At 40.5% G+C, this 18,329-nt stretch overlaps 1 protein-coding gene across 4 annotated transcripts in view; it reads left to right on the top strand.

Annotated features, from left to right (window-relative positions):
- The first annotated feature begins 8,496 nt into the window (after window positions 1–8,496).
- The window catches only part of NTNG1 (netrin G1), a 329,267-nt gene continuing 319,434 nt past the window's right edge, over window positions 8,497–18,329 (top strand). The window contains exons 1-2 of one of the 4 annotated variants that reach the window (XM_004420755.3): window positions 8,497–8,627; window positions 16,479–17,234. In XM_004420755.3, the coding sequence (XP_004420812.1) occupies window positions 16,989–17,234 (246 nt within the window). In that variant the 5' untranslated portion in view covers window positions 8,497–8,627; window positions 16,479–16,988. The other 3 variants (XM_014780097.2, XM_014780099.2, XM_087446411.1) reach the window with 3 other exon arrangements.

Genomic DNA, 18,329 nt, shown 5'->3' with positions numbered 1-18,329 from the left:
GACATAATAATGGAAGCTTCAATACTATAATATGGGAAGTAAATAATAGTTAATATTTGCAAAGTGTTTTTTTAAACCAAACATCACATTTATTCTTCACAGCAATCCTGTAAGATACTCAGCTTTATTCCCATTATTCCCGTTTCACAGCTAGGAAAAGAGAGACTCAGAAAGATTAAGCCACTTCCTTAAAGCCATGCAACTGTTAAGCAATGTATTAAGGACTTGAAGTCTGGTCTTTGAGGATTTGCCAATACATCATACTACATTTCATAATGACTTTAACTTGAATACACAGAAAATATATGCATATATATTATATATACACCAACTTATATATAGTTTGATTGATAAGGTTTTAATCTAAATTGTTTTGTAAGTTTTGATGTTTGCAAAAGCTTGATTGTAATAATTCACAAGGGCATTTTGCATAAATATATTAGCTAGTGCTGGTAAAGAAAGCCCAATAATCACTGACTGATTTTGAAGAAACTGAACCAGAATAAAATGTTCAAAAGCTTTTAACACTTCATGACTACATCTTATGGTAGGTTTCAGAGAACTGGTGTTTACCAGTCAAGTAATACACTTCTAGGAGAGATTTATGGCAGCTTATACCGAATAAATATGTTCCAGAAATTGGGCCTTAGTGAGCACTGTTACAAATTAACTGTATTATCTGACAAATGCTTTATTTCTTCCTTTCTTAAAAATATGATTTCAAAGTCCTTGGCCTTCATTCTATCTAATCTTTCAGGGAATCAAACATATATCCTGCTTCATTCTAATGTGTAGAAATTTATATACAACTTTTAGAAATCAGTGACCCTCTTCTATTATCCAGGAATATGAAGGATACATTTATTTATTTATTTTATATTTATTGAACATGATACGATGATTACCATTTACATTTTTTTTTTTTTTTGAGGAAGGTCAGCCCTGAGCTAACATCCATGCCAATCCTCCTCTTTTTGCTGAGGAAGACTGGCCCTGAGCTAACATCTATTGCCAATCCTCCTCCTTTTTTTTTTTTTCCCTTTTTCTCCCCAGAGCCCCAGTAGATAGTTGCATGTCATAGTTGCACATCCTTCTAGCTGCTGTATGTGGGACGCGGCCTCAGCATGGCCGGAGAAGCGGTGCATTGGTGCACGCCCGGATCCAGACCCGGGCCGCCAGTAGCGGAGCGCGTGCACTTAACCGCTAAGCCGTGAGGCCAGCACCAAGATACATTTATTTTTGTCTCAGCTTTTATTTAAATGAATCCTAACCTCAAGGCAAGACTCAAAATGCAAAAGCTGGAAGAAACCTTAGGCTAGTGATCCTCAAAGTTTAATATGCTTAAGTAAGAAGCCCCTGTGGAGGGGCTGATTCAGGAGCCTGTCTTTTAGCAAGCCCGCAAGGCCATTCTGAGGCAGGAAGCCCATGCACCCCACTTTGAGAACTACTCCCTTAGATTCCTCTAACTCAACTGCCTCATTTTACAGTTTAGGTAGTTAAGACCCAGAGAAGTGAAATGACTTATGCAAATTCACACAGCAAGAAAGTGTCTTAACAAGGTCTTGGTCTCTTGGCTCCTAGTCCAGTGCTACTTACACTATATCTCATTGGTTTTTCTGAAAAAAATTCATTCGCAAGATCTAAATATTTAACAATTTTAAGCTAAACCTGCATTTAGGTCAGTCTCAGATTTTCTGTTGCTGAAGTCTGCGGGTCTGCTTCTGAATGCTTAAATGAGCTATGAGCATTCAGCTCTCCTGTCTATCAATCAGTTCATAATATGAGGATAATTGCATCATCTTAACAGTAATATATACACCATGATATACGGTAACTGACAGTCTATCTCTCTTCCTTTATTGCAAACTCAGCCTTCAGACAAGTGGGGTCAGATAGAGTTTCAGGGAAATGGCTAAGGAGAGAGGTAGTTTCCAAAGTCTCATTTTACATAGATATCAAGAAAACTAAGGTTTATATATGCAGAAGGCAGTTGGGAATATGTGGGGAGGGCAGGTAAAAACCAAAAACAGATTATTCATTTTTTCCTCATCACCAATACATCTCCTGACTTCGTGGTCATAAACAGCTAAAAAGTTTGATTAAGTGTCCCATCTTCACCAAAAAGAAAAAAAAATCTGAATTCCACATTGACTTACAGAAGTATTGGTTACTGTAAACATTAATTTGTTCCCTTCCATTATGATAATTATTTCTAAATTTCTTGAATTTTAATATCTCTTTCTATCTCATTTTATTTTCTTCCCCGTTGTTTTTGACAAATAGTTATTCTCCAACAGGAGTTGGAAACACACTGATTTAGGAGAGCAAAAATGCAAACCATGGTGGAATGATTGGGGACTGGTTCTTTCATCTAAGGCTTAATTGGCATCTATAATTACTAATTACTCAACTCACCATTATTCATGTGTGGCTTATCCCTGGTTAAATGCTTGAACCTTGGGTTCCTGGTCACCAGTCTGCTCTGCAGCCACGTTCTGTTCTCCTGCTGTCAGTGCTTACTCAGGGAAATCCGACTAATTTTAATACCAGTCTCAGCACAAAACCTCATTTGGAAGGTATATCTCCTGCCAAAAGAAGGCATATAATGTATTCCAAAAGCAAATACAGAAGTTTTAAAAATTCTTTGCTATTTTAGATTACTCTCTTTTCTCAACACAGATTACTTAGAACTAAATGGGCAGTACTTGACCCCATTGAGTTGAGACATAAAGTTGCCATTTTTGTAGGTCAACAGTGGTAAATTTTTGGCATGTTCACGTCTCAACATAAATAACATAGGATACTTCCTTTTTTTTAGTTTTATCTCCTATTGCTCTCAATTCTTATTACAAATTTTCAGTGTTAAAAGCTCTCAACTATTCACCACAAAGGCCATCTGCATGGGGCTCTGAGCTGCAGTCACACCAAACTACTAGGAAGGGGTAAAATATGCCCTATTGGATTAGGTCTCCTGACTTTGTTCCCTCTGCTTCCTGGTCAGAAAGGCCTTTGCTCCCTTGTCTGCTGGATGAACACCTACCCATCTTTTTTTTTTTTTTTTTTTTTTTTGTGAGGAGATCAGCCCTGAGCTAACATCTGCCAATCCTCCTCTTTTTTCTGAGGAAGACTGGCCCTGGGCTAACATCCATGCCCATCTTTCTCCACTTTACATGGGACGCCGCCACAGCATGGCTTGACAAATGGTGCGTCCGTGTGCGCCCGGGATCCAAACCAGCGAACCCCGGGCCGCGGCAGCGGAGCAAGCACACTTAACTGCTTGTGCCACTGGGCTGGCCCCCACCTACCCATCTTTCAAGGTGTAGGTCACATACTGCTTCATCTACCCAGCCTTTTCCAGGATCCCCAAAGAGAATTGTACGTTGTTTCCATTGGGGTTCACCTGTTCCCTGTGGGTTTCAATCTCAGCTCCTACAACAGTATTATGTTGTTCGTTAACAAGTTTGTCTTCCCTAATGGACTGGAAGCTATGAGAGGGACTGCCTTATTCATCTTGTTATTTCTCATGCAGTCCCTAGCACATAGGAGGTGCTAAACTCATGTCTGAGAAAGAGGAAAGAGGAAGGGAGAGGGGAACAAGAAATAATTTCTATGATATCATAAGAATCTTACAATTGTGTTATTTTCTATGAGATTACAAAGTTTAGAGAACTAACAATCAAGTTTCTTCCCGGCCTATTGAAGTAAGAAAAGAATTCATAATGCCTATGATTTCACTTTTCTCCATTATGAATCGAAGTAGGATTTAAGAGAATTAGTCATTTTCTGTAGGAGAAGGAGCGTTCTTGCCAAAGGAGATGGCAGCCCACTGGGAAGTAAAGGCCACTTGGCACAAATCCATCTTACTCACTAGAAGCCAATACCAGCTTATACCTACTGCCTCCATTCAGCAGAGAAACTAAACGATGGGAGCTACAGAGCTGATACGAACAGCAGTCAAGGTAATCATTTCGGAACAGTAAACCTCAAACTAAACCCAGAAGCAGGAAGTCAAGAAAAGCAGAGAGAAACATCTGGGTAGAGTACACCTCAAACCAATGACACCTGTGATCTTAGATTTCTCTTCTGTGTCTGCTATTTTTCTATTCTTGGGATATCTTTCATCATGGATATTCTCATTGCAGTGCTTCACTGAAGTTTAGCTCAGCCATTATTGCATTCTGACCCATATTTATATGACAGTACAAGAACTTCTTGCAGAGGCTGCTAAACCACAGAGGCTGCACTCTATTGTAGTTTGGGCCAATGTCCTGACAGGGATCTTTGAAGCCCTGTACCATCATCTGAGTTGTGTGTATCTTTGCCCCATCTTGGGTAGAAAAGGTATCTCCAGACTTGACCATTACAACTACATTTCCCTTACACAATCTCTAGTATAAAACTAAAAATGCACATTACAGTTAGTTCAATGCTCTTTTACCAACGTGAGTGTGCATACTCTGACTTGAGAGCTGTTCGTTGCTTCCAGCCCTTAGTACAGTTACCAGCAGGTGGTGTGGGTTCCATCAACACTTATTCAACTGAAAGGAACTGTTGGGATGGAATTGATGGAAAGATTTCTAAATTAGGCAAGCAGTGTTAATCTTCCTTCATACATTTTTTTTCAATTTGAAAAGGCCGCTGATTTTGTTGTTGGAGAATAATTGAAAATGTGAAAATTACGTTTGAGGAAATCTATACAGCTGTTGATTTTTGAGACTGAATTTTTCCAGCCAACACACTAAATTAATTGTGAGATCTCCTTTCTTCAAGAAATAAGTTAATGATCTTGGACAGACAAACTAAGCAAAACAAAATGTAAGTTCATAGAAGCTTACTGATATCGTTCAGAGCATAGCATTACCCAAACCTGCTAAGAGGATGCCTCTTTTTGCAGCCTCAGAAAAAAGATAAACAAATATTGACCGTGTGTTCTGAGTTTCAAAAGAAAAATCGAAATAGGTAAAGAAAAGCTCAGGGTGCCGTGATTTTGACAGATTTTACTGGTTGGATAAAAACGTCTAGTGTCACATGCTCTGAAAGTATAAAAATTAAGAAGTGGTTTCTTCTGGGTGAGATAGGGTAAAGAAAAATAAGAAAAGTCTTCTTTCTCAAACACTTCTACGGTCGTAAAGTTGGAATAGAAAAGAGACATGAAATATTTGACTAAAAACGGTCATCTTTTAGGTTAGCATGCTTTCTCCTAAAAAAAAATACCAAAACCCACATTTTGTTAATTTTTTCATATTATTTTAACTAAGCAGCTAATTTTATTATTTCCAAACTATTTTACACAGTGCCATATATTAGAAAGCACCTGGGTGCTAAAGGTCATGTTCCCTGCATCAGTCATTAACTATCAATGGCTTATGCCATCTGCTAGTTTTCATGTTCTAGAATCAGTAGCACAGTAAATATGGAGATTTTCTTAGATTAAGCAATATGTTCTTTGGTCTATTATCAGTCTTTAGAAGAACTAAATGAGATTGATGATATACCTATGTTGGGCATGCTTGATACCTGGATAGTTTGGGCTCATAAATTTAAAGTTTCAAGGTAAGTGTACTTGGTATACCTACACCAGCTGGAAAATTCCAATAGTGTCTAGGGACAGAGCCTAGACCAGATGCTTAGGGCTTGTGAGAGGTTTAAATGTCAAAATATTTAAGCATTAAAAAATCCTGTTAGGTAAGGAACTTCAAAACCTGTCAAAACTACACTGCCAATGGCTCTGTAATAAAACATGTCCCTGAGTACAGAGTGGAGGCAAGAAAGAGCTAAAGGTTTTACAACTGCAAGGAAGGATGTTTCTACTGAGACACAAGCGGCAGTTATAAAAAGCGTCTATCACCTAGTATACAACTGGCCAAATAGAACTTGTCCCTGATTTGGATATTTCAGACTTCTAAGTCTTAATTTAATATAACGGGAGTTAGTTCCTATTACCAAGAAGGCTATAACTGAATTCTGGGAATGAGCAAAAGTTATTCATACCTGCAATGAACATTATCTTATACTTACTTTATGTCAAGTACTTTACAGTATTTCTAAGAAGACACATGTCTTTTTGGACCAGATATAGTGCAAATATGCTACCACAACCAGTTTGGCATATTGATGTTGCAAATATCAAAACAACCCTACCAAATCTCTAAAAAGAAGGTTTTTAAGCAGCTAATAACCTAGAAAAATGAACAACAGTTAGAGATCTAACAGGATTACAAATAAATGAAAATCCAAGTTAAAGAAGAATGAGGAATGCGTGGAAACCAGCCAGAGATCTGAAGCCAGAGCACCGAAAGATCAAACAATTCTTTTCTAAAAGGAGAGGAAAAAAAAGTATAGTTGAAAGGTTAAATAAAAACAGAAAAATTGTTCTTTCCAAAGAAAGTTAAATATATATAAGAGAAAGCAAAGGATGATAGGAAAAGTAAGTATGCCCTAAATTTTTTTCCCCAATGCCAAGAAAATATCTAAAGTAAATTTCTGATTGGTGTGTATTATATAAACACATGTGCAAAGGTGTATTCAGAAAAGCTGGTTTAATATATAAATGTTAGTTCACGGGTTCTCAGTTTCAGGGAGTATATCAGACCCACTCAAGTGTTTTTTTGGAGAAAATGTCCTTCTCACCCCATCCCCACCGGAGGAGGATTCATGATCTGCAGGGGAAGGGGATTCAATGTTGAAAAGTCTCTTCTCAGGATACTGATTTCCTGCCCAGAGATTAGAGCCACATGTTTAGTTGGTGATTTACTGAGTCTGTGAAAAGATCAGAGCACGTGTTTGAGAAAAAAAATTCACCTCTGGAGGATTCTCCTGCTCCTGGGGCGGGAGAAGCTGCCTAACTGGAGAGAGCCCCATCCACATATCAGATTTCTTTGGGACTGATGTCTGCCTCATAGTCAAAGGAACCTTGGAATGAGGGAGGGTATAGTATAGCAAGAAGGGGAAGGAGGTTAGTTCCAAGACTTTGGCAAATGAAAGGGAACATTTCTGCAGGTTTGGAGCCAATATCACAAAGATCTTGGTATATTCCAGAAGAGAATTTCCTATTCTCTGCATAGATTTCTTTTCTTTACTTTTTACTGGAGAAGGACCTAAAAAGATCAAATAAGGCTGAGAACCGGAACTCAGAAGGGGTTTTCTTGGCTTGAGAGAAAAGGGCAGGAGGAAGAGTTAAGGCTGAGAGCTGTCTGTATGTCAGTGTTCAGGCCACCAGCCAACGAGAAGTGAAAGGGCCGCTGTGGGTGTCATTTCTCCAGTCTTACTGGCTCTGCAGAAGGGACTGGGCTCTGGGGGTCTGTGAGGGAGGGTTAGGTGGTGAATGGCATCTGTATAATCAGTCATATATTTCAACTCTGGAGGAGCATGGGTAGGGACTTAGTGAAGAGCCAAGAATGGCTGCTGTCTAAGGACGCCATCTAGGAGTTTCACCCCTGTAGATAACTCCTTTTGCAGGGTCAGTGCTTCAGCACAGAGGTGGGGAGGAGGAAAGCACTGGAGGGGGTAATGGGAGGGAGGAGCCTTGGTGGCCTCTCCTGTGTTGGAGCATCTAAGGTTGGAGTGTGCGAATCCTGCCTCTTTCCCGGCTGCTCAGGGCCAAGGGGGTCTGGTTATAGGCTCACTTCAGGAACGGTCTACCTTATGCACTCTTCTGCCACCAACCCCCAAGTCATCGCAGAAAAATGACCCCCCTGCTCTTAGCTCTGGCCTTCAATGTGGGGCATGTAGTTAGTCACCAAGTGTTCACAATTGCCCTTTTCCTGTTTCCTGTTTGCACTGACCAAACCTGAGCCAGTCTCCTCTCCTCCCCATGGGACTCTGAACTGTGTGCTTGCCCCCAAATCTGAGCAAGCACTAAAATGCAGAGCATGCTTCCTTGTCAGCTTATTCCCCAGATCCGTGGACCACAGAGACACATTTCTCATCAAACCAGGTCTTCTGGCCAGCTTTCCCTTACTGCTTACCCCCCTACCACGTAAAAAAGCCAATTTCTGTTTGGTTTTGAGATGCTTACGGCTGTCTGAGATCAGAGCGTTCTCCCTATTGCAAGTCCTTTCTAATTAAAGTGTCTCTCTATCTAAGTCTGTATTTTTTTTTTTTTTGGTTTGACGTTAGTATGTAGCTAAGAGTGATCCCGGGTAAGTCTGAGCCCCCGCTGGTGGGGAATGAAGTCTTGGGGCCGGGAGCATTTGTCTTTCTCTTGGGAAAGGCAAGGAGGCCTGAAAGGCACAGCGCTCTCTTGAACTTCAACTTTGCAAAGGAGAACGAATTTCTAAATGAGGAGGTTCAAGGCTTGCGCTGTAGGGGCCGCTGGCTGGGCAAGGCAATTGTTGGTTGAAAAACACAGTTGCGATCTCGGCTTGGGGCGAGGGGTGTGCTTTGGAACGGTGTGGGGGAGGAGAATGAGGAGTGAGGGATGGGACGGGCGGAGGCACGAGTGGAAGGTACGTGAAGAGTTACTAGAAACCGTGCTTCTGTGGGCGAGTTGGGGGTCGGGGAGGTGAAGGGTGGTCTCAGAGCCTCAGCGCCCCGAGGTCGTGGAGCGGCGGCAGCAGCGGCCAGAGCAGCAGCAGCAACAGCGAGAGGGACGGAGTTAGGACCGCTCGGAGCGCCCAGGTCTCGAGGTAGTATAAGGTTTGCAATCCTTCCACTTGCTGGCAGTTGCAGAAGAAGATCTGCTTTTAAGTGAAACGTACATGCCACCCCTGCGAGGGCTGCGGCTTCCCCGGCTTGCTGCTTTCTTTCTCCCTTCTCCGGCCCTCGCGCTCACTCTTTGATTTGTACGCTCCCTTAAGTTTGCCGAGAGCTCGCTGCCCGCTCGGAGCAGGGTCCGGCCAGGCGCCGCGGGCGGGGGCGGGGAGCCCTGGAACCGCAATCCAGAAGCATCGTGGGGCCATGTATATTTCATCAAATGGACTTTGGGTGCGTCGCGTCTCGAAGCCATCAACGCTATGTGCAGTGACATTTCTGACTTGAGTGGAGGAATGCGCGAAGGAAGCCCGGGCGAAATTGGTACAGGAGGATCTTCTTGGCGCCAATGCTAATTGTCCTGATTTATGTCCCTTCTGACTAAGCTCAACGTCTTCATCTGAAATAAAATGAAAGCTGTGCCAAGCGGGGTAGAACCGCCGGGCCGCTGGTTCTGAACCCCGGGAATCAGGAAATCGTCCTGCAGCTTAAAAAATTAAAAAAAAAAGGGGGGGGGGAATAGAGGAAAAAATAGAAACAGAAAAAAAAAATCCCTCAGTAAAAGTTTAAGGCGAGAAGTGGCAGAGGCAGTGGCGCGAGGAGGCGCGGAGGAGAGCCGGCAAGCGGGGGACAGGGCGGGCAAGACCTCCCGAAGGCTGCGATTTCATTATTAATATCACTATATTTTTGGAGGGAGAGGCACCTTTCTCGTCCTCTCTTCCTCTCCGCCCACCCCTATTCCCTCCCCCTCATCTACCTGTCAAAGTCACTGATCTTTTGCATTTCGGAAGAGGACGTCAACGGGAAGGAATCCCCCCTCTTGGTGCCGGCTCCGAGAGGGGGCGACGCGCAGGAGGCACCCCCCCAGGGGCCGGAGGCGAAGGTAATTAAGCGGCGGGGAGTGGCGGGCCGGCGCGGGGCTCGTGGTCCGCAGGGTCCTCTCCCGCGGCGCGCCGGGCGCGATCCGGACCCCGGGGCTGCGGCGGCGGCGGCGCTCGGTCCACACCCCCACCCCTCCCCGCCGCCCGCGCCCCGGAGGAGGCTCGGCGGGAACAGCCGCCGCCCGCCCGAGCGCCGCCCGCGGGCTCCGCTGCTGCGGCCGCCGCCGAGGCGCACCCGGCTGGGCACGGCCGCCGCCCCTCGCCGTCGGCTCGGCTCCCGTCCGGCGCAAGGGCAAACGGGCCACAAGGTAAGTGCCGCCCGCTTCCCCCCTCCTTCTGCGACCCGCGCGTCCCGTCTTTGCCCCTCTCCCCCCGGGCGGCCTCCCTCCCTCCGGCCCCCCCAGTGCCATCCACGGGCGGGAGGGGAGGCTCCGGGTGGGCGAGGAACTTTGGGAAGCGCCTTGAGGAGGCAGCGCGCGGAGCCTCTGCGCGCACACTCTCACACCCACACACGTCTCCCTGGGTGTGCGCCCCGGGCAGGTTACGTGTGTGTGTGTTGTATCCAGAGCCTGGGCGCTGGGCTGGTGCCTCCATCGACGGACTGACAGGCACACAGCGCGCGCTCCCTCTCTCACACACACACCTGGCCACACACAACGCTCTGGAGGCTTCTTCTTTTTTTCTTTTTTCTTTCGCCAATTGTCTTTGCTTTGGGAAAAAACTTGCCCTCTTGCCGGCCCTGGGGAGCTTGTGGCCACACTGAGAGCTTTTGAAGTTCCCTTCTTTTAATCTCCTTTATTGGGGCGAGGTTAAAGCATTACTATTCCATGTTGTGCAGTTGGGGAGAAAGGAAAATTGAAAGAGGGGCAGGCTTGGTGTAGGAATGCTGTTGGGAACATCTCAGATTCTTTACTGGCATTACATTAATCGGTTGATGGATTCGGCTGGGGACATTGAATTGCTCTCCTGTATGGATCTGTAGATATCTATATATAATACAAATAATACTGAATATTATTGGGCCCAAAATAACCAATTAAGTGATTCATACCCGGGCAAACTTAGATAAAAAAAGAAACTGCGCCCTCTGCTGTTTATTTTAGTAACCTCACCCGGGGACCTTTTTTTTTCTTCCAGAAATCCACTTAGGAGGTTGTCATCTTACAGGGCAAGGGAGGAAAATTCTTAGCGGGGATTTTAAAGCAGCATTATTTGGCAAAGTCAGAAGTTGCGTTCCCATCCTCGCATCAGGTATAGATTTCCAGAGAGTAGAGGCTTTTGTTCCCTTCCCCCTCCCCCATCCTTCTCTTTACCCAGGGAAAGGTAATGGAGCCGCTCGTTATCATAACAGTTTGTCAATTTTTGGAATGGAAAATTCTGAGTAAGACTCAAAACTCCACTAAACATATGGTGTATCTGGCAGTAGATTTGCTCTAGAAATAAGGCCCCAGTTTATCACTGAAAATACTAAAAGTTTTCTTGCGGAAATAAAAAAAAAGAAAACCAGAAAGTTCTTCCAACAAAATCATTTATTCAAGTATACTTAAGGGTTAAGCTTGTTAGAAAAAGTTTGCCAGAAATTCTCTTTTTCGGAGAGGGGCAAGATTTTTCTGATTGGTTTAGCTCTTGAGGAACATCTCTAAGCTGTGGGGAATTAGCAACGCCAGGTTTCATTAAGTATTTCGAATTATGTCACTTTGAATGCCTTACCGCACCCCCTTTTCTCTTTGGCAAAAGAAAAGCAGCTTAATAACTAGCCAAGATTCTTTTGGAAGATAAGCAACTTTCAGTTTTTCATTAGGACAAAATTTAGATCTTTGCATGTGGATCAGCATGCAAAGAAAACAATGCATCAAGTCTTGCACACAATGTTGTTCCAGCTTACATACATACAGGATGTATTTCCTTTTCTTTTCTGGATGCCATGAAATGAGATCTGTTTCACCACTAAAGACCAACAGGAGGACATTCAGAGTTCCATATATTTGTCTATTAATTTGGTGATACTTCTCACTGTGAAATTTAAGAGGCGCAATCTTAAAATTTTGTAAGAAAACACTTTATTTGCACATAAAGCTGTTTTTCTATTGAGATTTTTGTTTTGTCATCTTTCACTGGGCATGTGTGTTAAAATGGTTCAGATTAGCTTTTTTAGGAGGAGGCTAATGTATTTTGCAGTTTCCTTTTGTATATTTGTAATTGGTGCAAATAGTTTTTGCTTCCATTATTATTCTGAAAAAATATCAGGTAATATGTTTAAAAAATTAAACCACCACACATTTAGTTGATATGTTTTCTAAGTGTTGTAAAGATTTGGAGAGAGAGTTTTGGAGTTACAAAAGCACCAAGTCACTTGAAAAGAAAGAAAATTTTATACAACTCAGAAAATCAATTATATGTTAACAGAAAAATATGTATGTGTGTGAATTACATTATAGGTCAGTAAGAGATTTAGCATACTTTTAAAAATAATTTTATCTTCAGAATCCAGAATTTTGTTTCTAAACTTCAGGTGGGCATAGATTTTCTCAAATGTGTATTTGAAACCTTGGATCTCTGAACTTGTCCTATAAGAGAAGGAAAGATTTGTTTGTTCTGTGGTCATGAAACACCAGATTTCTTCGAGGCTTAACTGATTCTGAGATAATTTTATGTATTATCCCATCCCCAAACATCCTGCAAAATGTGTGCTAATTTCTCTGATCATTTTTCTCCTGGTGAAAACAGAGATCTTTCAAATACTAAGGTATGCTATTTGGTTTTATTAAAAATCTCATGATAGACAGTTGCTCATAATACCTAATCAAGTGTAAGTAAAATATGCCAATGATGTTGCAGTACATGCTAAATTCCTTATATTTTGAGAGACAGTTAACAAAAGGATAGAAGCAAATGTTTCCCATTAAGATGACTAGAAAATGCTTTCTTCACAACCAATAAATAAATGCAAAGAGCATTCAGTATATGTTAAATATCTTATGTAGTCAATCTCATTATGACAGTATTGGAAACTGCTAATTTTGATAGGTTATGGAATTTGTCTATATCTTTATCACTTTATATTTTTCACTCAATGGAATATGATTATAGTCAATGTTCTTTTTGTTCCTTCCCATTCAGAAACATGCATATTTATAAAATTCTTAATGTCTATGAAGAATGAGTCAATAGCTGTCTATTTCAGGTGCCCCTGAAGAGCTGTGTATTTATGGAATAAATAGCCTACTACCACCACCCCCACCTCCTAGTGAGATTATATAATAAAACGAATGCTGAAAGCCAGCTAAAGTTAGTGGATTTACTGTCAGTATTTTCCTCTCAGTTGGTGAAATTGGCAATAGTTTTTGGAATATAATTGTCTGTAATTTTGATCATTTATTATTTCCATGTAATATTTTGGGAGGCTTCTTTTCTGATGAAAGAAAGGGCCTGTGAAATACTTTCTGCAAAGTTAATCCAAGGTGGAAGGGAATTAGCTACAGAATCCTGGAAAAAGACATGTTCCATGTATGCAAAGCTGTTTTACAGCCTATTTTATTCCAGATCAATAACATCTATCAACTTGAGGGCATGACATAATTTCATATTTTTACCTTGGTTCTGCAAATGTATTCATCAGTCAGAGGTCTATGGAGTACTCATAGCATATTAATGGGTATTTTTATCAAAGAGGACTTTTCAGTACTTTAGTGCACAGGTAGAGATGATGGGATGATTTGATTAACAGTGCATTCCCAAGGTTCACACAGTGGAGAACTGGAACTGGGGCTGCTTAGAGCCCTTCTGAAGCTGCTCACGTTCAGGTGATACGGACACCTGAGACAATTGCAAAGCCCACATTACTTGGCAATTAGTTCAGGTATGGACCAGAAGGGATTGGTTTAGTATATTAAATCCCCAGATATGTTATTGACTGTCCTTCTCATAATCGGTTTGCCTAGCTATTTGCTGTGATGACCTAGCTTTTAAGAAGCTATTGATGATTTTAACCTGGTTGAAAGCATAGCCAGATGGGAACTGGTACTATTAGGTAATAAAGGTTAAGGGAGAAATCATATTCTATTTCTACATCGTTTTATTTTCTTTGAAAACTCCATAATTATACTTTAATAGAAAATTTCTGATTTTGACAGAGGCTGCTTTTCCATTGTGTGTCATGGAAGTTCTTAGATTTAATTTCTCACTGATTTTAAATTAAGAGAATTTTCTTTGAAGTGTATGTGGCACTGAAAAGTGTGGAGATCCTGATATGAAGTATACATACTAGGTAACACTACAAACATAAAAATTAGAATGAAATCAAATAATTGTCTTAAAGAACAGCTTAGTGACCCTCTGCTCCTGATCTGTAATGTGCCGTGGTCAATATCTTTTTCTGTGTCAATGGGAGTTCATTAAATGTAAATTCTGCAGACTAACTGAGCCATGCCATATTAGTGCTTGCCAAAGCTTGACATTTTTAATACATTAATAATATGTCTGTAATGTAATGGAAAACTATTAATCACAACTGGTTATGTGCCAGAAATTTAAGCTATAATTGGCTGCTTCTTGTCAAGAATGTCTGTTGCACAGTCCTGCAACTGCCTGATATTCAAATATCTTGCACTCCTCTGCATTTTTCCTTGTCACTTCTCTAAATTCGATCAATGGTGTAGTCCACAATTCTGTGTAATGACCATCATTATAATTCTGGTATACTTTAATGAGAATTCGTTACATTGGGATCGCTGTTGTGTCAGGAAATAATGACAGGTTCACATACATTTCCTCAGTGTCCAAATTTTTCATGTAGGTTTATCTGGTCACCCTTTATTTTGTGGTTGCAGTAAGGCCACATGTGGATGAAAGCAGAGTGGTGAAGAATAAATGGATTATAGGGATAACATTTATTGGTTAAAAAAATGTGAAGATTGATCTCAGGGAGCATTCAAATATATATTTAAGGTCACATTTAAAAAATAATATTAAAAATTAACTCATAATGCTCACCCAGTTCAAACTCATTGCAGTCTATCCCAGGTCTTCAAGAGTATATTGTTCTTGATACATAAGTTGCTGTGCATTTGAAACTAAGAATTGAATCTAGTCTAGTAGATTTTACACTGCTTCAGTTGTAATGCCCACCTCCTAACCACCCTGTGGAAAGTGTTTGTTCTTGTTATAATAAAATAGTAAACACAGTTGAAAAATGCATCTAGAAAATGTGAATTTGTATTAGTTTAACACCTTTTCAGATTATTAATTGTCAAATTGTTGGATGTTTCTGACAATAGCAACTTAAAATTACTAATGAATCTGAAAAAAGCAGAAGGCTGTAGTAGCAACACCACGCGCTTCTCTGTGACTTTTTCTTTTTAGCTTAAGATTTCAAAATGTGCTCAATGCAGTATAGTCTTTACATTACAAGGAAGAGGCAGATTCAAATCTGTAGTTTATACATGTTTAGACAAACTGCTAATTATTCCTTCATAGGAACTCAAATATTCAACACTTTTCCTAATAGAAAATATCACAAATTGCAGCTGTATGATAACATTTTATGAATTGAATATAATGAAAATTGCACTTGCATCCATAAAGCAATTATTATAAATTACTTTGCTATGGAAACACAATTCAACCATCTGTTGGCATTTCATAGTCTCTGTGGCTTAGTTCATTTTAAGATGGTGCAATCTTTAAATATAGTGAATTCCTTTTTTAAGATTGTTTGAAGATAGTGAACTTCCGTATTTAAACTGCTTAGTGTGAATTGAAGGGTCTGTAATGGTATTTTCTAAAGCTGTAGTCTTTTTGTCCTTTTCCAATTGATTAAAAAATAGTTAATTATTGAGACAATAACAATATGAACCAACTAATTAAGCAAATACATTTTTTTTTACACGTGGATTCCAAATATTATAGTTTGTTTAGATTTGAACAGTGATCTCTAAAGAGAAAAGTTGCCAGTTAAACTCACAAATGACTTCTACCCATAGTTATGTAGGCTGCATTATCAGTTAACTAAAAGTACTTTTAAACAGTAATTTTTATTTTCTCTTAGAATTAGTGCCATATTATTCTGCTTCATGGCCTGTTAACTCACCCTCAGCTATTTTTATATGTGCATTTTAAATTGTGCGTTTTACTACAGAGCTTTTAGTTTTAAAGCAGCGTATAAGATTCGCCTTTGGGACAAATTATCTTCTGTTACAGAAAGTAACTCGCAAATGCAGATGTGATGGCTATAAAAAGATGTAAGAAAATATAAAATTCCTATGAAAGGAAAATTTGCTCCTTTGGTTTTATTTTTGAATATTTTCTCAGAGAGCCAAGTTATCTTTATCACTAAATGCAACGAAACAAAAGATGCTAAGTTCTTCCAATATAATGAGCAAATCCAAAGGGACCAGCTTGTGCCAACAATGCCGGTTTTCACTCCAGCTAAACAAAGCTGAGAAATGTACAAGGAATTTGGAGATTTTTTAGGGTCTCTTTGCCAAGAGACAAAAGGCATACAAGGAGTTGTCACTTCTTTGTCATTGTTATAATAGCGCTCATTTCCCCCATTGTTCTCTTGGAAGATTTTCCAGCACTGCTATATATGAGAAATGTTTAAGTCTAGCTGCTTGCTCTCAGTTTTGTCAAGACGGAAATATAATTTTTAAGGTAAAAACCTGTAGCTCACCTGGAACACGCACATCTGTCATTGTTGTGGAAGAGTTAAATTCTTCATATTGAAATCCTCCCCAATGTGAATGATTTCTGTGGTTTGCTCATTCTAGCAAAGTTGCTGAGTAAAGGTTATCCATATTACACCAATTTACTTTATATTGCATCAAACCTCCAAAATGTCAACATATCATACATTTTGTAACACACTGATTCTGGGGCAATAACTCTTACTCTTATCGTTTCTAAAAGGGTGTTGGTGCCAGAAGAAAAGAATGATTGATGGGAAACAGACACCGGGCTATAGACACTCCTCCTTATGCTTCGGATACTGATATCCCAGCGCATCTGAGCATCCTTTGTGAGCTGTGAACATCGAGGATCACCCAGGGTTATTGGATGTACAGCAGGAGAACCATCACTTTGCGAAATCATTATCTGCTACGGGACATCTTGTACAACAATCAAACGAGACCCAAGTCTAATAGATATGTTCTAGAACAACGAAAAAGCAGCAAGCTGTTGTTAACGCCTAACGCAGAAGTATGCTAGGCTTCCACCAAAGTCCTCAATATACCTGAACACACCCAATATCTTAACCCTTCACTTTTAGTTTTGGAATCTACTCTGCGATCTCATCCTCTTTTTTTTTAAATATACAGACCTACCTACATATAGACATATATGTATATGTAAAATAGACATAGATCACTGATAAGCAAACCCGGCTTAGTTACCAGGAAGATTGCCAAGAATTTAGAGATGTATTTGTCAAGATTCCTGTCAATCCATGCCCTTTGGGTTACAGTGTCCTCAGTGATGCAGCCCTACCCTTTGGTGTGGGGACATTATGACGTGTGTAAGACTCAGATTTACACAGAAGAAGGGAAAGTTTGGGATTACATGGCCTGTCAGCCGGAATCCACGGACATGACAAAATACCTGAAAGTGAAACTGGATCCTCCGGACATTACCTGTGGAGACCCTCCTGAGACATTCTGTGCGATGGTGAGGCAACCCTATTGAATAGAATATTTCATGTTAAGTGGGGCATGTTGTATATGCATACAAATGTGGTGAGCACAGACTCAACACGTGCAGTGAGCTGAATCTGCAGGTGGCAGATTTGTGCTAACAGGCTGGCTTCATTCTCAGTGGAGGCTTGCACAACCTAGAGTTACAATTTGCACAGTGTGATTGGTGCACTGGAACTTACTTTCTGCTTTCCTGCAAACCAAAGGTTTCACAGAGACAAGTGTACTGTATATAAATTACAGAAGAAAAAGTCCAACTGACAGTTAAATTTCAGATTGGAAACTGGGAATATGATTAGGCCTTATGTGTTAGGGTAAAGATAAAATTCATCGGTAAACCAACTTTAAAAACACAAAGGTTTCTTTACAAATATGTATAAGGCCAATCTCAAGTTCCATAGTTCAAGGCTAAGTTAGCTTTTGTGGTTTTCCTTATCAGGAAACTGCTATGATTTGGAAGTCCTTGGTTAGGAGACCAGTGAGAAGAGAAGCAGAGGAGAAAGGGGCTTAAGTCTCTTGAGAAGCTTTTCCAGAAAAATCTTATTTGTCAACTCATGCAGCCCCTGATTTTCAAGGGTCACAGTTTTCTATGGGTGTTTTAAATATGAATGTTGGAATGTTGAAAACATATTTGCTGAAAAGTAATGACCTGGGGCATACAAATTCAGATACTATCCTTTTGGTAAGCAGAGTTGCAGAATTTGTCGTTTTCTTGGTGTATATAGTCTTTTTCTGGGTGGAAAGTTAAATGCTATGTGAAAAGATACCATTGGAATGACACGTTGAATTTTCGCTAAGGACGTGCCTGAAAATTTACCTATATAAGGTATTTTAAAGAGTTCGTGGTTAAAATGATGTAAATAACGTGCTAAAGAATTTAGACAGCGTGTTCTTTGGTTTTTGTCATTGTTTTTTATTATCGGTGGTCTTTATTTGATACAGGAACTGTGATCCCATTTTTCTCCACATAACACATGCAATCGTGTGGCAGATTTTAATAGTATTCCTACCTGACTTTATTATCTTGTACCTGGTCTGGCATTTTCAGGATAGTGAAACTATTAATCAA

The sequence above is a fragment of the Ceratotherium simum genome, chromosome 2 (genome assembly GCF_057802395.1).
Source record: "Ceratotherium simum simum isolate JZ-2026a chromosome 2, ASM5780239v1, whole genome shotgun sequence".
Lineage (NCBI taxonomy): Eukaryota > Metazoa > Chordata > Mammalia > Perissodactyla > Rhinocerotidae > Ceratotherium > Ceratotherium simum.
Note: the sequence above shows the minus strand (reverse complement) of the source record. Positions and strands in the feature narration are given on the sequence as shown.